This window comes from Glandiceps talaboti, chromosome 8 (genome assembly GCF_964340395.1).
Source record: "Glandiceps talaboti chromosome 8, keGlaTala1.1, whole genome shotgun sequence".
NCBI lineage: Eukaryota > Metazoa > Hemichordata > Enteropneusta > Spengelidae > Glandiceps > Glandiceps talaboti.
The window spans coordinates 21,427,644-21,453,404 of record NC_135556.1 but is presented as its reverse complement, the minus strand read 5'-3'; the positions used below and the strand labels follow the sequence as shown (position 1 = coordinate 21,453,404).

The 25,761-nt window shown below is 36.3% G+C and overlaps 2 protein-coding genes across 2 annotated transcripts; both read right to left on the bottom strand.

Moving 5' to 3' along the window:
- Positions 1-411: 411 nt before the first annotated feature.
- Positions 412-11,169, bottom strand: LOC144439503 (paired mesoderm homeobox protein 2B-like). Its single transcript, XM_078128798.1, has 4 exons — positions 10,914-11,169; positions 4,177-4,391; positions 2,311-2,440; positions 412-611 (listed from the first exon to the last, which is right to left on the bottom strand). Exons 1-4 carry the CDS (start codon positions 11,167-11,169, stop codon positions 412-414), a joined length of 801 nt encoding a protein of 266 aa, XP_077984924.1.
- Positions 11,170-19,208: 8,039 nt separating this feature from the next.
- LOC144438608 (alpha-tocopherol transfer protein-like) lies at positions 19,209-24,968 on the bottom strand. Its single transcript, XM_078127706.1, has 5 exons — positions 24,642-24,968; positions 22,100-22,477; positions 21,482-21,675; positions 20,134-20,244; positions 19,209-19,830 (listed from the first exon to the last, which is right to left on the bottom strand). The coding sequence occupies exons 1-5, from the start codon at positions 24,724-24,726 to the stop codon at positions 19,603-19,605; spliced, it is 996 nt and encodes a 331-aa protein (XP_077983832.1). The 5' UTR covers positions 24,727-24,968; the 3' UTR covers positions 19,209-19,602.
- Positions 24,969-25,761: the final 793 nt, after the last annotated feature.

Sequence of the window (25,761 nt, the reverse complement as noted above, 5' to 3'; positions counted from 1 at the left end):
TGTGTCTAATTTCAAATACTCATGCTTATGAGGTGAGTTTACCTTTGGGCTGATTTCATTCATTGTGTATGTATTGTAAATTTGTGATATTCGTGAACGTCATACGACCTTGCTGTTCAAAATGAATTATTATTATTTTTTATAAAAAGAGAGAATTCTTGTGAAGGATTTGGTGGCAGATAATACGTTAAATTAAAACCAATTGAGTTGTGTGTGTGTGTGTGTGTGTGTGTGTGTGTGTGTGTGTGTGTGTGTGTGTGTGTGTGTGTGTGTGTGTGTGTGCTGTTGGGTAAGCCAGTGTTCAGTCATGTGGATTTGATGCCAGGCCGTATACCCAGTATCAGGGAGATCTAATACGAATCAAAATAATCAATGTCTCTTTAAATCGGCTCCATAAATAACACAGGCAAATCAATAGTTTATTGGATACAAGGTAGATGAGGTGTTCTTGGCATGCGAAGTGGTACAGTGTGGTAATGACGACAGGACACTGGCGAATGGACCGGCCTTCTGGTGTTGTGAGTTGTTAGTCGTGCTAGAAGCAGCCACGGACGATGACGGCGAAGAGGTGGATGACCATCCTGACGTAGTTGTTGGTGTGTGACTTTTACCTGGAAATCATAGGAAAATCTGTGTCATATAAATTGAAAAACTATCATGAAGATTTGGTTGCATTGAAACAACGCAACGCAATGCAACGCAACGCAACGCAACGCAACGCAACACAACACAACACAACACAACACAACACAACACAACACAACACAACACAACACAACACAACACAGCACAGCACAGCACAGCGCAGCGCAGCGCAGCGCAGCACAACACAACACAACGCACCGCATCACACCACAACACGGTACAACACAACGAGAAAGGGTAATGAAATCGCAACGGTATTATAGTTAATTTTAGTTCATCTCAAATCCCAATTAAACGCGCTTCAGGATTTTCCTAACATCAAACTTTATCAAATAACCAATCGCTTCCTTGCTTTTGATTGCTAGATCAATTAGTTTTATATCTATATGCATTTATTCCCAGATGTTATACTAAACACAGGAAAGTTTGTCTGCATGGGTCTCGGTTTGATGGTAGTATAATAATTGTCGGTTAATATCTTTAACAAAAAAAAGGCAGACTAAATACTTTGGTTTGTGATCCGTTGCTCTGATAAAACAATTCATTAATGTTTACAATCCCCTCAGCATTGCTTATTTGACGCCAAAAATATGGTCATATTTAGAAACGAAATATTGAAAAAATAGAGAGGTGAAGAACGATGAATACGTTGAAGAGCACGAGGTAAACATTATTTCCCTATTAAAACTCTAGAAAAATTCGATTTTCGCATCACGTTCATAAAAAATTAAAACGTCAACCACAGCATAATCATAATCATTATTCTATATCAAAGTCCACTCTGGAGTCGAACAGTTTAGTTGTGTATCCAAAATTGAATGCCATCTGCAGAGTGTTTTCAAACTATATAGAAGTGAAGAGTAAATTAATGTGCACGTAAATGTTCCTAGTAGTACTGGACATTTTGCTTTATATATCCCATAATCGCAAATTTAGCAAATTCGGCAAGGATATAGTTATAATTGTTCCCTAGTTTTAGAGAAATGTTCTCGGCAATGGCGTTTTAATTTCACCCGAATCTTGCTCGCATTGGAGAGAGGCACAGATGGTGGGTTACGGCCCCTGTGGATGGCAATTACACTGTGTGTTTGAACACCCCAATTGCAGACATTGTTCAACAGTTTTCTCTCTAAACACGTCGATTTTATGTTTGAACAAGACGGGTTACTGTGAATAGGTGAGAATACGGTACAAAAAACACTCCAATCTTTCATGTTTGTGTTAGGCAAAAGCGAGAAAAAAATGTATGGATGTGATTTGGATAAAAAGATTTGAAGAAATTAAAATATTCGTGTTTAACAGCCTACACGCTCAACAACGCAAATATGATCTTACTCGTTATCAGTACGTTTACTCTCGTTCACTCTGAATACGTATACCCGGTTGAAGAAAAGTTGTGCTTACGTAGTATCGATCAAAACCTTCATAATATAGCGACTACAAGAAAACGGATGTATAAAAAACTAAATACGCGCTTAATACTAGTATGTGTTTACCTGGATATGATAATACATTAGATTGAAAGAGACCCCTGGATTTACTTTTTTCGCGAAACAAATTATTTATGCATTGTCAGACAAGACGCAGAAATATCTTTAAAAATAGTATCCATTTTAAAATAAAAACAACTGAACTGGAATTAAAGATGATTTTTGATCGGTTTACCTGATGTCTCCGTACTTGATGTTTTTTCTTCCACTGTTGTGTTGTTTTTGGGATTCTTTTTCTTCAACTTCGTTGTTTGGTTTGCTTTATCACCTTTCCTAAATTTAGCTCTTCTGTTTTGAAACCAGACCTGTATGAGGAAAGGATAAAGAAATGAATGAATGAAATAATTAGATAAAATAAATACTTCAACTGTTCTTTGCTTTAAGTTGTAGTTGTTTCATCATTATTAAGCAGTGATTCTTTACTAATTTTTCATTTCAATTTGCCCTCATAAATCCGTTTATGTTTACGTTTGTCAATTTTAACTTTGAAAACCACTTACACTACACCCTGTATCATAGTCAACCTTTGTCTCTTCTGTTTAAAAACTCATTTATATCTGACGTTCCAGCAAAATCAATAGTTGTCATATTTTAGGTAGAATTGCTGACTGTACATTGACGTACGTGTATCATCAACAAACCTACAAACTGCCCTAACAACAATACACTATATGTGATAGTAATGACGTGTTGAAATGAAGAAGTAGACAGGCGAGTCATACAAATGTAGCATCGAGAAAACTTACATCTGATTTTCAAGTTTTAACATTTCAACTAGATGACGAATTTGAAACTAATACAGCTCTTTGTTATATTACTTTTAAACGTATTAGCATAAAGTATGAATTTTGGGACTGTTACCGGACGGGTTTTCTTTTCTTTCTTTTTTTTTAAAGGTAAACCCTTTCAAAATGTACATTCGCTTCATTTAGATTGAGTCATTGTGCTATGACATACTCTACTTTTCTCCAACACTGACTGTCATTATTTCAATAGGATAAGATGTCCCAATGAAACCCAGTGTTATTAAATGTCTAGATAGTCGAGACTGTTGAGAATTAAGATAAACCAATTAATAGATCACACTTCCCTTGTCCCGAGAGAATCTTAATTCAATTACACACAAATCAAGGGGTTCACAGTTTTTTAATCATAAAGTGAAATTAATGACACGCGATACTACTTACATCTCGTAGTGTTTCTGCAAAGATTGACACTTCAGGCACGATTGCGATCACAACTATAAGTTCACTACGTTTTGGCCAACGTGTGTGAATAAATCACTGTTTATGAACGTCGTTCTTTGTTTGGCAATAATCAAGAATAATTCATCAAATTTTCATTTCATCATCTTTATAAGGTCATATTATTGATTTTTGTTTGCTTATTTTTCCAATTTTCAGTAATAATAGTTGTACTCGTCTATACGTTATACAATGATTGGACTATGATCTGATAAACTTAGTTTTTGAATCAGATTCACTGCCCAAAATTCAGGGGTTGTTTTGACTTTAATAAACACTACAAATCGACACCTCCCTCCATATCACACGATCTCATTGTTTTAAAAGTTACAAAGTCATATCATAAAAAGCCTCCGCCACAAAACTGTCAAATCACTAAATAAAAAGAATCACAACCAATATCGAACAGGTGTTATCTATTTTGAATGCCTATTGAATCTTGCAAAATTAATATATATTTCCATCAGACAAATCTTACAAAATTAATATATCTTTCCATCAGTCAAATCTTACAAAATTAATATATCTTTCCATAACCAGTCATAATCATTTCATGAAATATATGTACGTGTCAATCCACAATACAAAATGGCGCCAATGTTGTTTGTATCACTTGTATTAGTGAATATTGATGGAGAGAAATTTAAAGAAAAAGAGTGTTTTTTATTTGTCTTCACTAGGAAACAATTTATACCAAATTCAATATTGTGACCATCTCATTACATCAGGGTACATTTCCTACCTAATTCACCGTTGTTTAAGTATTTGTGATACGTATTAAACACTATTTTTTTTACCTGTACGCGCGCTTCAGTTAAGTCTGTTTTCAGTGCCAATTCTTCTCGTTTGTAGATGTCTGGATAATGTGTTTCTTGAAAGGCACGTTCAAGTTCCTTTAACTGAGCGCTTGTGAACGTTGTTCGAATACGACGTTGTTTTCGTTTTTCCGAGCCACCACCACTGCCACTGGCTCCGGTACTGTCATGCAATATACGATGCATATAAGGTACACCTATCAATATAGAAGGAATATTGAAAATAATGTTATTTTGATATTAAAGTCACATAATAGCCAAGCGAAAAGTAAACATGAAATGTGAATTTTTATCACTCTAGAATAATCACGCAATTTAGGGTAACATTATATGTAAATGTATGAAATTTATGTTATAGATTCATATCATAGAAATTCAATGTATCATTTTTGTCTTATCCATTTTCAATATTAAGCAAGGATCGACACGCAACATTTAATTTTGCCGATTATTGTGTATGGGTTTTGGTTTTTGCTGATAATAAACGTAGTTTGCGATTGTCGGCAGTTAGGCGTAAAAAAATTATGTGGTTCCGATTACATTCAATTTTAAAATAGGTGGGTAGGTAGATTTTTTATTTTGATTTTATTATATATTTTTTCAAGTGTGAGTTTCTAGTTCAGGTTTTCCATTGTTTTCCATGGTCTCTTTGTTGTTTAGTTCTTCCTATCAGATATACAGCCATTACAGAGTGGAAGAATAGTTTTATATTGTCTTTTTAAGTTGATGTCAGTTTTCGCATCCACTATTTCTTGCGAGACTTCGCGATTTTATTATTAATTTTCTCGAATACGTTAAAGCGAAAGACAATCAACCGACAATCGATTATCATCGTGTGTTTGAACTCAGCTATATACCATTGAATTGGTCCACCGTATTAGTAATATGGTTTATTACTCGTATATCGCTTAAATTTCAAAAGTTTGTTTAGTAGATTAAAACCTTGTTGCTACTAAATGAATAAACAATTTTCAGTTTGCTCTATAAAATTAAACCCCTTCGTCTCATCCAAAGTTCGCGTTTCAGGTTTCAGGACACTATTATCATATGTTCAAGTTTCATAGCGGTTTATTTCTTGTTTAACCGCTACGTTTCTGAGTGGTAACCATGTGTACGGTACGAGGTATAAACATATAGTCTGTCGCCGGTTTTTTCAATATATCCTATGTATATATATCCATATTATTTCAATACCTTCACGCACGGTCGGTAAAATTTTGTAAGATTGAGCGGAGCTTTGTATGCAATGCACCACACCCACACACGTCACGTATGTATACGTTAACACAATGCCGCAATGCTGGGTAACCAAGTAAAAGGTATCCGGCATAAACATGAAATCTGTTAGTTTCTTAAATCTCAGTGATTCCAATAACGTTCGTGGTTGGTAAAGTTTTCTTAAGGTTGAACGGAACCGAACACAAGAAACTCACCACAGCCCAATCCGTTATAAGCTTGTTTTTCATCAAGTTCCATATATTAATTAGGAAGTAATATGTGTGTGCCGAAATCTAGCTAGAAACTTTTGAAAGTAGATAATTTTTATCTCGAAGAAGTTATCAAATCGGATAACATTTAGGTACAAGATCTTCTCACCGTAAAAGTAATTAAAAGGCATAACAAAATTTCATTTTATTCCGATTATGATATTCACGTAAAATTTGCACCGAAATGTGACGAATTTGTCAGATCGTCTTTGTATGTTGTTTTCAAGATATAGCAAAATGGAAATACAATATTAGGACTGTCCACATCTTACGGTTTTTTGTGCGACAACAGAATAAGAAGAGCCATCTTTGACAATTAATGTTTTGAAAGAAAAAGATACAGTCAAATGTGTAAATATGCAATCCATGTATATTGTGAACAAAAATCAAATTTTAAGAAACTTATTATGTGTGTATTGTATACTGCATAATTCAGTCACTATTATTGATACCGGTTTTAAACTGATTTTTGCAATGGCGTCAACGGAACCTTACCTTTAACGAAAAATCGGAGAATGAATAGCCTTGTTTCTTATCGCCGATAGCGGCTTTGGTATAAGTTAACAAAACATGCGAAATCCCCCCAAAATATACACGTACTAGTTTAGGTAGTTTGACAGGTGGCTCAATACACCCAGTGCAGATACGGTTATCGTAGAAAGCGTTGATTTTTTCCCGTTTTTTTATTGGATTTACTCATTGTGTTTCTTTAATTATATTCAATGTTACTTTATCACATGAAATATAACGAAGTCATGCTTCAATCCCGCATCGATGGACTTTATATACAATCTGTATATTTATTCACATCTCCATCGTTTATCTCTGCAATGCACTTTGTAACGCTTAAACTCATCCCTGACGGTTGTCGTTTTAAACATTACATTTTGGTGACAGATAGTAGAGTATCATCTGTCTCTCACTACGACACGTGTCACGGTGTTTTTGGTGGGTCGAACCGGACGCGGGAACAAGGACCAACATGGACTGAAAACATAGATGGAAAACCTCATAGCCTAGAATGTAACAAGTCTCTACGGATTGATACACGTGGCGCCGTAATTAAACTCCACTTCAAATCATGCAAAGTTAGTACTTGTTCAATTGTGTGTTTAAAATTTATCGTCTTGGTCCCTTGAATAACTCTTTATTTTGGGGTATGTGGGATTAGCCATATGAATACGAAATCAGGATAAAGTTGGCAATCAATAACGAGCAGCAAAGGAAAACAGCCATAATCCTGTCAGCGCGGAAAACGAGTGAATCATAATTAGAACGAACAAACAACGCAATCTGTCATCCATGAAAATGGAGCCCGCGCTATCTCGGAAGGCAGACGACACTACGAGATGTCGTAAATTGAACGAAATTTATACAATAGTACACTTTTTTCCCGAAATGTCCATGGCATATTTAGAATTGGTATTTATTGTTGAATATCTGCCATTTATAGCGCTTTATTTGTAATGATTTCAGGTGAAACTTTAAAAAGAAAAGAAAAGAATAACGTCGTGATAAAAAACGACCGTGACAGACTCGTAGCGTATCGAACTTCGACATCCAACAATAACTGGACGACATGCTGGCAGCTGATATTATTGATTTCTGATAACAGCTTCTTAGCTACCTTTGTCTTATCCCATCGACTCGTTCATTTTGGGCAATAATAGTAACATGTCTTAAAGTTTGAACATTGTAATTATGGTGTAAATAAGATATAATCGATTTGGTGCTCAGCGGGTGTTGGCTTTCGTTCTCGGGGGTATGAAAGGCACGCGACACAACGATTGCTTCATTGTCCCGCTCTACTTCATGAACGATTCTCGTACAAATGTTACTTTGGTGTGCTTTTTGAGGAAAGGAAAAGTTTATGTAACTACAAATATTTGATATTTTATCTCAGTATTGATTCAAACAGTTTCTGAAATTTAAAAGTCGGTGAAGTATATCCAAATGCATTGTTTAGAGAGTTCACCACAGCGTAAAATGGTTACTCCATTGATCTGGAAACGGCCAACAAATATTACAATTTTATGACAGCAATTTGACGTATATAGCATGATATTTTTTTTCGGAAATGAAATAATTATTAAAGATATGAAGAAATATCAGAATGATACTTCTCTTAGACAAAGAATGGCAGGAACAGTTTTTGCCATATAAAGAGAAACAGATCAAATAGGTTGTTTTCGGCGCATAAAAAAGTGAACTTCAGGTTTACGATTTTAAATTTAATAGTGTACTTCACATTTTAGGTAGGTTGCACTGACTGTTCATTCACTACATGAAAAACGCTCTACCTTATTTTTTTCTACACCAAATATCTTGTGTCATGTCAAAGCCAGATGATCAATGAAAATGGTTAAAATACAATTTTATATTTACAAAACTGACATTTCGATGACTGCACCCGAGACCAGTTCAATTGCAATGTCTACAGATAGAGTCCTCAACGGCAAGTACTTTTAATGGCAACACAACAACATTTTGGATGATTATAGAACACTATATCTAGAAGTGTCTGTTTTACGGGACCAGTCCTCCTTATTGCCTTGGTAGGTTATTTTGTGACATATGTAGTTACTCAAGTGTCGTTCTCTTTTTAAAATCGCGCCATCGATTAAATTGTTGGAACAATGAGTGTTTTCCTGTGAGCTTTGTGCGTAGAGCTTAGAATCATCAATAGCCATTTCCTTCAAAAGTGGTTGAATTCAACAAAGAGCTTTTAATACATTACTTCTACAATAACGCACTTGACACCAAAGAGGAAAAAATACTTTCAATTGGTATCAAAACTGTTTAAAATAAAAGAATAACATGCACGAATACGAATTCATGAGTATACAGGACCGTGATGTATAATAAGGACATGATCAATGGAAGAATTCACAAATAACCTACAATATAATATTTCCCAACATTTTGTTTTCGTCATAGACAAGAACATTTTAAATTCAGTACGATTTTTTTCCTATTTGGTAAGAAGTCGACTATTTTCGAGTGTGCAAACAGTTTGTAGCAATTTTTTGACATATACGGTGCGATATCGAATACATCCAAACATGAATTTGTACGTCAAGTCTTATGCGAAAATGGTTTTGTTAAATCTCGCGACGTCTTATACTTCGATGTAACTTAAGACTTGGGCTTAATTCCGGGAATCCCATGATAAGTAACAGTCTATGGTTTCTCATTTATCTTAATTACTGATGTGCATATCAGACGGACGGTAGCACTAAACTCAAGTCCCAGTGCGGCGGCTAGTCCGATCCGATCCGCAGTCACCATTCACGTCAATAAATCCCGGCGTCTGCCGTATCCTGACTTAAAATTCCTTCATTTGTTTTAAACTCGACGATCCGATCCCAGACAAATACTCACACACTTTCTCCTAATAGGATTTTGGTCAGAATAATTGTCTTTGTGACCTTGGGTTGGTGTTATAGCCAAAAGTCATAACTTTGTTTTTTCTTGAGCTTACTTGAAAGACAAATCAAGGGGGTTGAATGAAGACACCATAGCATGTGTAGCGTTGACAGGAATAGTTCAATACTTGTAAAAACATCAGTGCTGCAGGTACGTTCTTGTAATGTGGCACGCGACCGTATAATTGGATAAAAGATTTACTTCTGGTGTTAATTGATACCGGTCAAAAGTGAATTGGCAGAGACAAACAGTTATAGCATTACATTCACAAACATGCATGGTCAAACACATTTACTCTTACTGCTTGGCGTTGCACTTCGGCTAGAACTTTACGAACACCGAACGTGTGATTTGTAAGAAGTCAACCCAAATTATATAAGTATTGTTAGTATAACATATTCTTTGTATCTCGATTTGTGTGAAACTCGAGTCTTTTTAAGCTTAGTCCCAAATGTTCGTCTTGTTCGCCTGAGTAGAAATCGAATTTCACATAATAGTGTGTAGCATCGATTTGCGTTAATGTCATACCATTTACTTTCTTTCCAAACGTGAAACGATTTTTGGTGGAGACTTTCGTTGCGTTTAGCTCACCGAAAAGTTGACACACCTCGAGTTTACGATTGGTCAAATAGCTTGGACTGTGCCAAAAAGGTATACAGTCATAGAAAGTGAAAGTAAGAATCGCATTATTGGGCATCTTGATGAAGACCGAATTCCTCAGTGCAGTATGTCTGCTTATCAAAAATCACTACCACTTGCTTTGTTAAGGATTTCTTCCGGTCTTATTGTCAAAAACATCGACGATTCTTTCAACTTTCGTTCGGATCGAAGTCGATATTGAAACAAAATTGACCATGTACAAAACACATGATCTCGGTAACTGGTCATTCACTGATTGATTGAATGAAAGAGAGCATTCACGGTCGCTGTTGTCTGTTGTTCGATAAGACAAAAAAAACCCGCCGTATTTGGATAATTCATGAATTCTTCACTCAGGTATAAAAACATTCTCTTGCCAGAATAAATTACACACACAATTCAAGAATATGCACATTCCAGTAGAGATCTTAATAGACTCGTTCAACGGCTTTCCCATTACGGATTGCGAAACTAAAGATGTTTTAGCGTTCAGAACGGTCGTCAATCTTATACCTCGCACGGTCGCCGATTTGTCTCTCTCCCTTTCAAAATACAATCCTAGTCTTGGTGTAGACTCGCCGATGTCTCATTTATAAATGTTGCCTTATGATATTATATTTGCAGACGGCGAGAAAAAAAATTGAGTTAGCTCCACTAAGGTGATTTGCTTATTTAGGTTGTGAGGTATTTCGCTCGAAAAAAGTGACACGCTACTCAAATGTAAACTTATGAGAATGTTAATTCTGTTAGATTGGCTAACAAGGCAGGAATTAGTTTGCGAAAGAGAAAAATATATATTATTTTCGGACTAACATGTTAAAGTTACATTTGGTGCTTACATTGTATTTCATAATTCAGATAATAAGAAAAACATATAGGGTATAGTGAGCGAACATAACGAAATTATGGCCAGTCTTTGCTAATAAATCAAATCAGCGATAGAACAATGATCGAATCAAGCTATAATTATGGAGTAAGTTCATAAACGACCATAAATAACAGCAGAAACAAAAAGAAAATCGGAGAAAATTTGATTAAGGGAATTGCTAAATGTGTATTTCTGTCGATGTAAGCAGACTTAAGTTGGACGTTTACCAAGTTAGGAGACTGCTTAGATGTGATTACGAGAAGGAAGAAATTTAATAAAAAGCTGTGTACGAGGCTTACCTGAGCTGTACGGCGAACACTGCGTCACTGGTTGATGATCCATCATACTGGGGATATTACATGCTCCTGTCATGCTTGTTGTTCCAGAACCGTAGTTTACGGAAGAACGGATACCACCGTACGGATACGGCGCCGTTTGGTTGGGCTGGTTGCAAGTTCCGTAATCGCCGTAGGATGTCGGAATGCCAAGGCCGCCGGTGTCGACTCCGGATAAACATGATTCGTACGCGTTCTGGCCTAGATAAGAATAGTCCATCTTCAAGTTGAACAGTTTATTCGGTTCTTCGACTTCAAATTTTTGTGAGGAGGAGAAAATAGATTGAGATATAGCGCTAAGCATATATTTGCTTCGAAAGTGACTGAAGAGCCAAAAATGTGACTTTTCTCCTGAATATCCGTTTTTGTGGTAAGTTTAGACTCGCGCTCTGATTGGTGGTTGCTGTAGGCGCACGCTTCGCCGTTCTGCCAATGCGCTTTGATTGAAATTAAACTGCGGAAAATGCCATTTGTTTGCCTGTATAATAAGAAGCCTGGTCTTATATACAGCGGTAGAATTCACACAACGTTGACTGGTGGCCCCTCAGTACAATCGTGATACATGTACAATGCACTTACAACGATTGGCACTCGATATTTTAATCATTGCAAAATCATGAACGTTGTTATTAGGCACTGTGCTCACACAATGGACGACTTTGCATTGATTTCTTTGCAGTGACTGTTTGTAGTTTTTCGATTGGTTTGTCATCCATGTCAATGAGTGTACACACGTAACTTGATTGGTGTGATTCCCCATGAGAGTATCCCCCACCTCCCCCTCTCAATTCCAGTCAAAATTTTTGACTGATTTTGAGTAATCCACTTCGTTTTAAGTAAACTTCATCACTTTACCTGTGATGTCAAAAATACACTATCCCCCCTTTCTACTTTACTTCACCCTTTTTTTTCCTTTCTCCTTACAAATGGTAAATTTGACAAAGAAATGACCCAAGTCAGTCTCAACTACTAGATGTGGAATCTTTATCTTTAATTTGTGACTAGTATCGTAGAAGTTGGTAACCAAGGAAACGGGCTTGGAATGTGGCCATTGGCCAGGGATTGTTTGTTACGAGTACTTAAAAACATCAATCGCGTTGATTTGTCGGACAGATATGTGGACACAGAGTAAATGTAGGTTGCTTACTGTAACAAACTAACTTTTATAGTATGACGAACACCATGATCACCGTGGAGTAATATCACAAAAATACAGCTTTGTTTCTAAGTTTTCTACTTCGACAGTTTTGCCATGGCGTAATATGGGATTAGCAGAAATACTGAAGACGAGAGAAAAAAAAGAAGCGCAACAGAATGAACTTCTCTCCAAAAATACATGTCGTCCAAATATTGAACCCTGAAACTTTTGTACTTTTGTTGAACAAAGAAATCTACAACCGCTTTTGTCCGATTTCGCAACAGTGAACCTAAAAACAAAAGACCTTTAATGATGTGACGTCACTGTTACACTTTAGTACATGTACTTCAGTTGTGTCAATGACATCTGAACTCGGTATAAACGTGTACGTTTGTTTTGTATACAAAACTTTGGACTTGAAAATAAGAATGTTGACATTTGTGATGGTCGTCTCTGTTGAACATTTTTAACTAAAGCAAAGCCAGGGCATTTCGGCAGTACCCGTCAAACAGAGAGAAATGGTAGAAATTCATTATGTTATTTTAAAGAAACGTTAAACTTTAACCACTTTGGCTTAATTGCTTGAGTGTATTCCACCGTGACACCGAGAACCACGAATAGCACATCATTCAGCTATTAAAATTTCGGAACAGCATGCATCTGAGTGTTAAAGGGAGCGTGAGATGAGGAGCACTGAAACCATGCCCTCAAGGTGGTCGATCAATCGTGAGAGACTAAATAAACAATACATTACTGGACCACACGAAAACTTATAACTGTTTCCCGTAGATTCTATTCATATTATGATTCAATCTTCCAAAAGTTCACATTTCAATACACGGTGCAGCAAATCAGAAAATCAAAATTGACATTTAGATTCGGACACCCAAAGGATGTATTGAATGGGGGATACATACATATACACAAATTAAAAATGAATGCATTTGAGAAATAAATTTTACCAAATGAACTAAAATTTCTTCAACCGCATCCGTAAAACAAATGAGAAATTTCGTTTTGCTATGCAGTGATAACTATACTGACTGTAGATCGATGTAATTATATTAAGCATTGATTTGATGGGAAGTCAGAGTGCCTCTTTTGTGTATTCTGGTGTGCATTATGGTTTTTCTTTTACACTTAATAAAGACCATTGATTTGGGAATACTCATAGCAAGTCTATCCATTCATAAGAGTGACATTTTTAGCTTCAGGCTTACTATCCTAAAAGGACTTTTTCATCGGGATAATGTACGTATGTAGGTTTCTCTTTTGACGTTTTTGAAAGTACAAATAAAGAAACGCGAAAGTGTCACAAAGGCTTCATTTTAAAAATATTTATCGATTATGGAAATGGTCGATTATAAGATTTGAATGATACTCCTGTAAAACATGCTGGTTGAAATGAATAGGGCTTGATCGTTTCCTGAAATCGTACATACACGGAAATATTAAACAAACTGCCAATCAAATCAGCGACCTGTTTTTTTTTATTCTATCTCGACGAGTGCGGTGTACTTTAAAAAAAAAAGCACTTGTGTTTCTTTTCTCTCTTACGTTAATTTGATCAAGCCTCTTCTTAACATCCAAATATTGAATTCACCAAAATTGAAATTACTGGATGAGTTATGTGAAATAAGTAGAGTAACGTAGTTGTGCCGCAAGTGATATTTTCATATGTAATGTGTTTCCTTTTGAAATATCCACTGTTAAAATTTTCGTTAATGTTTTATGTAAAACACATAAAAATTGAAATAAGAAATATATACATAATTTACTTTTCACCTACCTACCTACCTACCTACCTACCTACCTACATGCATGCATACATACATACATACATACATACATACATACATACATACATACATACATACATACATACATACATACATACATACATACATACATACATTGTACCTACCTACCTACCTACCTACCTACATGCATACATACATTGTACCTACCTACCTACTTTCTAATACCAACCTACATCATATCAACCTACCTTCTACCTACCCACATACAATTATACCTACATACCTACCCGATTACCTATCCATCCACCTAAATACATGCCTACCTACCCACCTACAGATATGCTTACCTACCCACCTACCTACGTACCCATATATCTGACATCATACGTACATACATACATACATACATACATACATACATACATACATACATACATACACACGCACGCACGCATGCGCGCACACACACACGCACGCACGCACGTACGTACGCACGCACGCGTGCACATATACACACATACATACATACATACATACATACATACATACATACATACACGTACGCACGCGCGCAAATACACACACACATACATACATACATACATACATACATACATACATACATACATACATACATACATACATACATACATACATACATACATACATACATACATATTTAGTTAGTTAGTTAGTTAGTTAGTTAGTTAGTTAGTTAGTTAGTTAGTTACAGAGATAGACGGGCAGGCAGGCAGGCAGGCAGGCAGGCAGACAGACAGACAGACAGACAGACAGACAGACAGACAGACAGACAGACAGACAGACAGACAGACAATCGGTAAGTCAGTCAGTCAGTCAGTCAGTCAGTCAGTCAGTCAGTCAGTCTGATAGGTAATGCAAGAGGTTTTCGGAGTGATCTCAATGTCAACGTACATTCTACTGTGAAGAAAATGGAGTTAAACATGTTGTAGGTGTCAATATGGGATATTGTATTTGTTATTGAACCAGTTTATGCTGAGAGGTATTGCCTTCTAACAAATGAATAATCAAAGTCTATCGTATAAACCAAAACTTCACGAAGACGTCGGCCGATTCAAAATAACAACAAGTTGAACTCGAAGAATTCAATCCATGGCCATGCATGAATCAGATTGTTCAGGAGGCAGCTAGCAACTGCCGTTGCTAGGCAATACAACGACACGTGTCCCATTCAAATTCTGACGTGTTCTAATCAAACAATAATAACAATCTGACACGTGTCCGCACCCTCTGAACAATTACCCACTAGTAAAGTTTACATTTCGGTCACCTTAGACAGGCAGACTGAATTCGCTTCGATCAAAGCCAGGAATATGATAAACCTGGTATTTTTTCTCTTCTGGGATTTCCGACGAACTCTAAGCTTAAATAACCTAATCTCAGCTGTAGACGACGGTGAAAATGTTCTTATCTTAGATTGAATTCTCACGTGAAATACTTCTTGGTTTCGCTATCATTTTTCCTGGTTAGAAACCAACAGATTGTAATGTTTGTATAATGGTGGTGTTTATGTAGACGCTGAGTTCATTACACAGAGTGGATGGTAGAGGAAGTGCATATAACTGAAGAATATTACAAACCAATAGATAAGGCCATGCTGTGAATCAAGTGATTTATATGGCAATAAAGTGAAAAGTACGCATTTTCAAATTGTTGCTTTTTTTCGAAGGTTTTACATGTACTTGAAAAGTAGTAAGTGAAGATAAATCGGTTTATGATAACTTTTTAACTTGCTCTTTGACACCATAATTTCCACATCGTTCCGTTTGATGTTCTGAATATATTTGCATCTTTTTGCGACCATAGTAGAAAGTAACTTTATAGCAGCTACAGTTGAAAGTCGTAAACATTGCGTTTTTTTCTCTGTCTGTAAACAAACAAACAAACAAACAAACAAACAAACAAACAATACTAACTTATTATCCCCAATATACCATGGTAATGTCGATATCAACATCCAATCATTGTTGACAAAAAGCTACAAACTTTGTACCAACAACATTATATCACACGATGCTCGTTGCAATCAATGCAAGTACATTCATATTTCGAAAACACTATAAAATGTCGGTGAAACAATATACATGAGGTGGGATGATGGAGCAATAATAATGTTTACTGTCACCGACACACATCATGTATATTTCATTACTTTTAAATTAAAATTGTGTCTTTCCAACAGTAGGAACGTGAGTCATTAATCAATTTCATTAAATGACATCCGAATTAAATAATTAAGAATTTAAATCTGTCCGTGTCATGTTGCTATATCAAGTTAATTATCTCAACAGTTGGAACAAGTGAAGTGTGTAATCTCATATTCTTAAATGTTTGATTGAATCGTCAAGTTACGAAAACAGTACTCACAAATCTTAGCCCGTCTCCGAAAAAACAAAAACGGTATACGTACAAAATGTTGCATCAGAAAAAAAGAGTAGGCGCTGTATTTGAAGCTTAAGTCGCATTGCCTTTATAGTCAGAAGAAAGGGAAACGAATTCGTTGATTCGGTTCATGTATAGAGCTTTTGTAACGGTTCTGTATACAGATTCCTTTATCAAGGTGGGTGGGGTAACCTAACAACTGGCAACTTGAAACTATTAGCTTGCAATCAATCAATAAATCTAAATCGCAAAGTAATGCTGTGTACAGAAGAAGGAAACTAACAAAAAATGTATATGTATGACTGTCTTGAGTTTTAAACTCGAATTACTGCCTACACTAACTTGCTGTCCTGTATACAACTCCTGTCATAAACTTGTGAAACATAGACCACCTGATCTAGTTACTAGATTGGTTTTCAGTTAGAAAAGAGGCTCGCCGACTAGAAAGATTAGCTTTAAAATGAACATTGAAAAAACGGCACGAATCTATGAAAAGTTGGCAAGATCTCTCTGTAGTGATAACACAGACGGAGCAGATGGGTGTGAGCTAATTGTGGAATGCTAAACTCATCATTCTGAGAGACTTACAACAATGACTCCCCAAGGAAACGAACTATAGAGGACCAGTTGTCGAGTATTGCTGTGCCGTAATAATAACACACTATGTCTTTGAAGAGCTAAATCCAAATGACAAAGCCAGAGATAGATCCAACAATGAGATTTACTCATATAATTCTCTTTAATTTAAAGCCTATTAAAGCGATCTAGGTAATAAAGGGAAATAGCGGATTTGTTATTTTTTTTGTGTGAAAACTGGGTCTGCAAAATTAACAAATTTTGTGACGTCACAATAAATCTGGTGGATATGGAAAGCTCTTTTGAACGCACTCGCGTAATCAGACGGAAGAACAACATACATGGCGTATAACAACGAGTTAACTGGGGGTGTACGTGGATTTGAATTTTGTCGACAATCTTTGCCGAGTACTACATACGTAAAGTAATTTGTTGATAATTTTTGTGGAACTATCAAATAAAACTTTGTAATAGGTTGGAGGGAGCAGAACCTTACGTAGACCAACGGGTATAAAATTATGTCAGCCTACAATATAACGGTGTCAGACAAAAAGATTAGAGCAATGTACTGGTGTCACGTGAAAACGACGACGAAAGATAAACACCTGTACCTAGTACGTGTACTTTTTCTCTTGTATTGCCTTTGAAAATACCTTCAAATTTCAAAGTAGTGTATGTATGTATGTATGTATGTATGTATGTATGTATGTATGTATGTATGTATGTATGTATGTATGTATGTATGTATGTATGTATGTATGTATGTATGTATCTGAATCTGTTTTCTGTCTGTCTGTCTGTCTGTCTATCTGTCTGTCTGTCTGTCTGTCTGTCTGTCTGTCTGTCTGTCTGTCTGTCTGTCTGTCTGTCTGTCTGTGTATGTGCATGTTTGGGTATGACCACACTGTAGCTTACAGAGGACTCTCATGAACTGATCATACTGATGGCAGAAATACACACTACATAATATGGTGTATCTCCGACTGACAAATCGTTTGAACCATCCATAAGTCTTAAAAAGACCTAGGGCAGTCTTGTCGAATGATAGTAATAAAGAGCACTCGAAAGATTTCACAAATAGGAACCCACCGTATTTAAAAGACTTCACGAAGGAAGTTGCCATGTATTATATTTAGACAAGAAATTAGAAGCCATACAAGGGCACCACTTTAGCTTCTTCTAACAAAGAAATCGGCCTACTACAAATGCAACTGCTTTAGGAGTTCACACAAGGCAAATCCCTGGACTCAGAATAAGATGAATACAGTTTTCTCCAACGTACAGTTTGGAAAATTAAAGTTAATCCAATTACGGGTCTCTTTTAATCACAGAAGTACACTGGACGTTATTGAAAGGATCAGCCGTGCTTATTACAATCCTTACCAACTGATATTGCTTTTAGACAGGCGGTACATTTCTTTTCAGTAGACGGGACTACACATTTATTCTCCTCTAAGAGTATGATGATTAATCAGTTGGGTTTTTTTTTACTAGAAGACGTTACATTTGTAAGATGTGTGTTTTCGTGATTAAATTTTAAGGTTGGATAACAGAGATGTGGTTTTGAACCGAACAAACAAAGATTTGAAGCAGTCATTTACTGAAATTGAAACTGTCTATGATGAAACAGGAATATACAAAGACTCCACCCACACACACACGTACATACGTGTGCACACGTATATGCATGCGTGCATACATACATACACCCACCCACTCACCCACACACACACACATACATACATACATACATACATACACACACATACATACATACATACATACATACATACACACACACACACACATACATACATACATACATACATACATACATACATACATACATACATGCATACATACATACATGTACATACACACATGCGCGCGCACGTTGATTTGAATATGTTGTGCTCTTCCTAACTGAATGAAAGAGACGCACAAGTTCGAGGATCAATGGATCTGTAACCCGTAGAGTGGATGATACAGTCGTTGATGGCGCTATGATAATGACATCAATTGAATAAAATCCCAACAACTATATTTTACAGTTTACATGATAACCAGGTTACTTTAGCGATGAAATCATCGCATTATCAATAATCATATAATCAATCTCTGCTCAAACCTCCAAGCTGACGTGAGATACAGTAAATGATGTCGAAATTGGAGTGAGACATAGGCATTGGGTTCTACAGCGAGTCTCTTACCAGATTCATGTTTAATTTTTGGACGGGACTTTCTTTAGATTATATTTGAAATATCCTTACAGGTACTTTACAGAACTTATACACACTTGGTTAGATTAAGTTACACAGTCCAGTCATCCACTTAAGATCAAAGAAACATCGAAACGTTAATTTTCTATTTATTTATTAATTTTCCAATACTTCAACCTTGCTGCTAATGTACTCGTAAAATTTTATTTCAATAAAGTTTGGTAACCTCTAGAGTGATCATGAAAAAAAATATATATTTTCACATTCTGTAATTTCATCATCACATTTTTTTAAATGAGAATAGAAACATTTGATAAACAACGTTCATTTCTAATAATGTTTTTGCATGAGTTTGTTTGGAAAAACGTACTTTGATGTGTCTTTTAGCACCAATCTCGGATATCCATTCTTTGCGAAGTTGGAAGACATATTTATGACAGAAAATGATTTCATTTTACATCTAAAGATGTTAATTTTCTCTTTTCAATTTTTCTCCTCATACACCGTGACGTCACCATAATTATACATCGTATCGGAAGTCATTTCATGAGAGTTGTGTTGTCTGTATTAGCTCCAGACGCTCCAACGGTTCTAGAGTTGACGAATCCGAACTGTTCATTGTGGTGAAACTCTTCTTCAGCAGCTAGCGTCCTATTAATCCATTCAGTATTATCGAGTCCAGGCAACTGACCCCCTAGGTCACTTGGCAAGATTGCAGATGGCACGTGATCATGTAATGTACCATACTCATCGCCATGTAAATATATCTTTGAAAGAAAAACAGGGAGAATACGAATAGATGTGATGATGGTTATTCAGCTAGCTAAGTGTATTCTGAATGCTCAAGATTTTCGGGGGTACGTAGGAGTGGGGGTACATTTTTGTGTATTTTCCTATTTTTTGATGATATAGCGGTAGTATTTAAAATTCTACACTTGACACATCTGTGCCACCTATTGTTTTACACGACAGAAATTCGAAATATACAATTCATCATTTAGGCAGTTGATACTTGAGCTAGCAATCGACAGCCAACTGATATGTGATGGAAACACATTTAATTCCCTTACCATGCTCGATACATCCTTTGTTAAGAATGGTTTGATGAAGGTGAAAATAGACCCACATACTCCAGGTTGGCGTACAACGTGAACCGTCTTTACAGTCATCGGCATTGCATTCTAGAGAAAACATGACAAAATGATTATATTTTTTTCGACATGACTACAAACCATGCAAGATTTCGTGGAAATTCTGTGTGTACCGAGTTCTTGACTATAAATGCATATGAAATCACTTTGATGGTTATATCAGGGTGGAGGCTTAAATCTCAGTATGTGTAATCCACCGTAAGAGAGGGGACGAGAAAAGTAGAGAACAGGACGAATGGGAAGAGTATATAGAATTAAGTACCGTGATTTCGGTTTTGCAGGCTACTTGGGTCAGATCAAAACTAACACTAGCGCCTGAAATATGTTGATGTAGTGGGCCATTAGAATCTGATCTATATCCGTTATGGTTTGAGCTAAGAATCGGAAATGTGTTTTTGATTGAGTGTATTTGACTTTAATCTTTTTCTGAATCCTTAATTTGCTTCTTTGTATATGCAGTCCTTGATACTATTAGTCTCTGACTACATGGTTGAAATGGTTGAATTGTGGCAAATCTTTAAACGGTTGAAGATGGTCAAAAGAAGACAGAATTATTTTACCATGATACATCTTGTGGATTTAATAAACTGATAAAATACTCTGGGGCATTGTCTTAATGATTTTTGTCAATTGAGCATTAACATTTCATATTGTGGGTTGTGGGCACGTTTTCATTTCGCCCCCGCACGATTAAAAGAGCACCCTCAACGACGAATCTTAGTTTTACTTACGAGCGAGGAGTCAAAAAGAAATGTTAAATTGTGGCAACTACTGTATAACACAGAATTGTTGATCTTGGAGGGCGGGGGACTGAGCACTGAAAATCAGCATATAATTGAAATCTGTCCAGTCGTGTCTAACCACAGCGGTTTAACCTGCCAACATGCCACCGAGTGGTAAACATAAACCGTAACTCAGAAATTTTCAGAAATGCGATTTTTTTTTTCTATTACTAGTAAATATCAATTTCACCTACAGAACCCAAACTGTTTTTCACAACTAAACAACCTCAACAGGATGACTGTGATACGCAGAGCTCGGTCATGTTGCAATAACTTGGAATACTTTTCTTGCAAAAAGATCGATACTTCAGAAAACACGGATATAGCTGCTAAGAGCTACACATTAGTATATCTCAAGTTTCTACAAAGACCAAGGCAAGGTTTAATTTTCAATTTTAATTCTGAATGGAACCAGTAGCAACCGTACTTGTCAACTACACTATAGCCTCGAAAGCTACAGTAGACCTAAAGTATGATTTACTTACCACACAAACATCGACCACTTTCTTCAACATTTGTGGACCTAACATTGTTATGTTTCTGAAAGCCAGCTCACCACAGTCGACTATAAGGGCTACACCATTTAGTTGTATCTCTCTCTCTGTCATCATAGTTTCAATCATCATCAAACTTGCTCTCACCTGGTCCAGAATGGAACAGTGTTCCTGATGTGCATTGCCTACATAATATAAGATAACATGACATGACATGACATGAGATATGATATGATATGATATCATGATATGGTATATGATATGATATGATATGATATGACATGACATGACGTGACGTGACGTGACGTGACGTGATGTGATGTGATGTGATGTGATGTGATGTGATGTGATATGATATGATATGATATGATACGATATGATATGATATGATATGATTAAATTACAATTAATGAACACCACAAATCTGTCCGCTGGCTGCACCACGTAACCGTGGCATTTCTTGTATTTCATTTACGCATGCGAAATCTTCATATGATAAACAGATCTAGAGCACGGCCGTAACAGCAAAACTCACAAAAAAAATCAATCTTCGAGTGAGGTAGTGTTATGATATGCCAACAAATTCAAACCACAACCCTTGGCACTCACCTATTTTCACCAAAATGACTTTTCTCCCACTTCGATCCTTACCAGGACAGACCATAACGGAATTGTATTCTGAAAAGTTCCTGACCGATGACGGTTTATAGTTTTCAAATATTTCTCGATAATATCTTCGAACTTCGTAGTAATACACCACTGTTTTGAAGGTCCGATTAACTTCAAAATTCCTACTCCTTAGAAATCGTAGCAAGAATGTTCCATCCTTTCGGAAGTTAATATCTGGTCTAGATTTGAACATTTCTCGTAATTCATGTAGTTTTTGTTGTCTATTTTCTGGGTCTCCATCCAAATCTCGCATGGCCTCCTCGACAGTGACTCTTCTTCTTAGTTCATAGGGGTTGGCTATGTTCTTTAAAATTTTGTCTGAAACAAAATTGACATGTCGTTTACCGTGAATGTTCAATCCTGGAAACGAATATTCGCCATCTTCCTTTCATCCCCTTGCGAAGCTTAAGGGGGGGGGGGGGGCATGAAAATTCTGATGTAATGTATTGAATATAAAATTAGGGTATTGAAGGCAATATTCAAGTACTCTTAGATTATGGCTTTCAATAAATGTATATGGTTTGAAATGTTATGCTGCTAGTAAATGGCCTCTTACATGTCCTTTTTCAAAATAGTGCTCACCGCGGGAGGAGAACACCCCTCCCCACTAGCAATCACGGGGACATTGTTTCTGCCCAAATTCAAGATTGGAGGGGGAAACCCTGCTGGCTGAGTAGTAATCCAGTCAATCTAGCAGAAATATAGGCTGAACATAATTGCGACAGAGAAATATTTTTTTTAGCGCATTTTGCTCAGAATTCTATACTGATTCACCAATAGTCTAGAAAAATCTAACTCGGGAAACATGGTGAACTATGACGTTTCTTAAAAATTAGCACAATTAGTGAAAATATAATTTTCATGAAATATCATTTATTCAAACACCCATGCAAGTGACATGTCTATGGGTAGGTCTGAAGGTGAGGAATTACTTCTGAGTCACTGCATGACAGTACAACCATTCCTATTGAATGTAAACAGACTTAATGTGTGTATTTTTAATTACTAGGACAATGATTATATGCAACGTACAACTTAAGCGTACATTTTAACACCCTTGTGAGTAGTATGTCTATCATTAGGTACTGAGCTCGAGATGGAAAAGTACCTATATCTTGATTGTATCAATATCCCGTCATTGTTTGTGTTCATTACATGGATGCATTTGTCCTTTGTCTTTTAAGACAGCACTGATTGATTTGTATTTAGGTCCTAGTTAACCATATATATGCTATTATTGATGGTTTAGGAACAAATTGTCATTATCTGCTCACAATTGTGCATTGTAGGTAATTTTCTTTATTTTCAGTCATTTTAAATGAACGTACTCTATTTGAAAAGTGCAATTTGTGTAGTATCAGTGTGTTTGTTATTGCTTGCATTGTTCATACCTTTTGGTGTTTATGTTTAATTTGTTTAAAAGTGAAAATACGTGTTCATATTCTGTTCTGTGAATATGGTATTACCGCTATTTATGATAGTTAATAAAAACCTCATTTTCACAATGTTCCACCAATTAGATTGTTCTAGACTGTTGATATGTTGTTCAGCATACAATTCTGAGTAAGATGCACTAAAAATGATTTTATGTTGCAATCATCTTATTTTGACTGGACTATAGCTCCAAGTATAGGTTACAGTACAATGTGAGACATGTCCGTGCAAATCTCACGTCTCATTGCTTCTATTTGCAAAGAAATATCTTATTGCGTATGGATGACAGCTGGAGTCGATTGCCAATTGCCAGTGTTATTTTAATGTATAGTACTACACAATTGCGCATCTCCAGAATGTGGCAAGTTGGGGATTGGGGAGGGAGGAGGGTTACCATACACTGGCTCATGTGCAAATTTGTGTAACCTTTGTGTGTGTGTGTGTGGGGGGGGGGGGGCTACGATTTTCTGTGGGGTTCATTTCGGGGGACATGAAATTTATGAGAGCACGAGGGAGGGGCTGCGAAGTTTTGTTTGACCAAAACATTTTCTCCTCAGACACCCCACCCCCGGGCCGTAAATACTGCGCGTTCCGTAATAAACTGAGAACCAGAATTTATATGCAAAATATCACCATCATAACAAAAAACACCGTTTTGTGTGTTCAGGGTCCGTTCAGAATTTCATACAATGGAATTATAATACGGTATATGTCGACCGTCAGAATTTCTCGGATTTGCTCATGACGTAATATCAGTAGCGATGTCATTCTCAAACGACAACAAACCACGTATATTACCCATTTCAAAGTATCGGTGTATGAAAAGGAATCGAAGTGGTAACACTCCTATATTAATATGGCTAGCGCTGTGTTTATAACTGCAGCCGCTAATGACGTAACGTAAACATGGAGAGGTCATTGATCCCTTCGATGACGTAATTGAAAACAAAAATCCATAAAATCAAACACCAAGTATCTTTCACTCAGAAATAAACAACTTATGGAAGAAATTTTAAAGAAGAAAATATGTCATAACAGAAACACTCACCTTTGCCAAGTGTAACATTTATATACGCAGTGTGTGTACAGTGTACACACGAGTGCGTTACTCTCAATGAACGATGCGTGGTCATGTTTACAGTTTAGGTCAAACTATCGATTGACTTTCTACACACTGTCACTGGATTCCTACTGTAGCTACGACGTGCCCGTATGCAGAATACCAATACAATATGTATTTTTTTGCTCGTGAAGTCTGGGAGACCCTAGTAGAGTTCGGCGTGGCCTAGGCCGTTATCTCCTGATTCTAAAAATATGGTACAACCGTAATAAGCGCTGATGGGTTGTTTACTAGAATGAACTAGATTGTCGGGAACCAGATATTACCGGTACCGGTTGTTTATGCGCATACACAGGTCACAGGTATTGTGTTCATTGAAGGACGTTACCGTAAAGCCCCAAAGTTACGGTCGATTTTAAATGTATTGTATTCGTAGTGAAAACAATGCCACAATGAATGTGCATTGTAAATTAGAAAAGCAAACATAAATTATTTTTTTTCCAAACTGAAAAAAAATAAGGGAGTTGAATTTTTATAAGCATCTGCAATGTTAAAATACTGGAATTTGATATGATGAAAATTAGGTGTTTTACGGTAAAACGTAGTCGTCATCACCCGTGGGAAATGACTTAATAGAGACGTGTTTTCTAGCATACTTATTCTTGTAACTTTCTGTATAACTGCGTTCTATGTCTCAACTCGAGTGTCTTACAACGCAGGCTATGTTGATAATATGAGGCCTCCAAAATCAAACGACAAAATAATGTTGAAACAATTCAACAAAAAAATGGACTTTTTTGTGATCAGATAACAACCCTTATCATATGCAGTTAACATCCGTCTTTTCTATCGCCTTGTCGGCCAAAGTTGACATAATTGATGAAGGCATTGTGTCAACAGAACGACCATGACTTGCTAGTGAACCTTGACATTCATGACCTTAATTCACATGTGCCAATTTAATATCAATAGTGCAATGCAAGGAGACTAACGACACTATCCCACTGCAAGTAATATTGTATGAATAAAGTAACACAAATATAATTACGTGAAAATGATAGAGAAGAGAGTCGACATTACATTCAGAGCATGGATTTTCTTTTTCATG

Coding starts and splice junctions, on each gene's coding strand:
- LOC144439503 (XM_078128798.1), bottom strand. CDS start 11,169: ATGGACTATTCTTATCTAGGCCAGAACGCGTACGAATCATGTTTATCC. Junction 2,441..4,176: donor TAACTGAAGCGCGCGTACAG/GTAAAAAAAATA, acceptor TTCCTCATACAG/GTCTGGTTTCAAAACAGAAG. Junction 612..2,310: donor ATCAAGTACGGAGACATCAG/GTAAACCGATCA, acceptor TATGATTTCCAG/GTAAAAGTCACACACCAACA.
- LOC144438608 (XM_078127706.1), bottom strand. CDS start 24,726: ATGACCACGCATCGTTCATTGAGAGTAACGCACTCGTGTGTACACTGT. Junction 21,676..22,099: donor AGTCATTTTGGTGAAAATAG/GTGAGTGCCAAG, acceptor TATATTATGTAG/GCAATGCACATCAGGAACAC. Junction 20,245..21,481: donor AAGTGGTCGATGTTTGTGTG/GTAAGTAAATCA, acceptor TGTTTTCTCTAG/AATGCAATGCCGATGACTGT.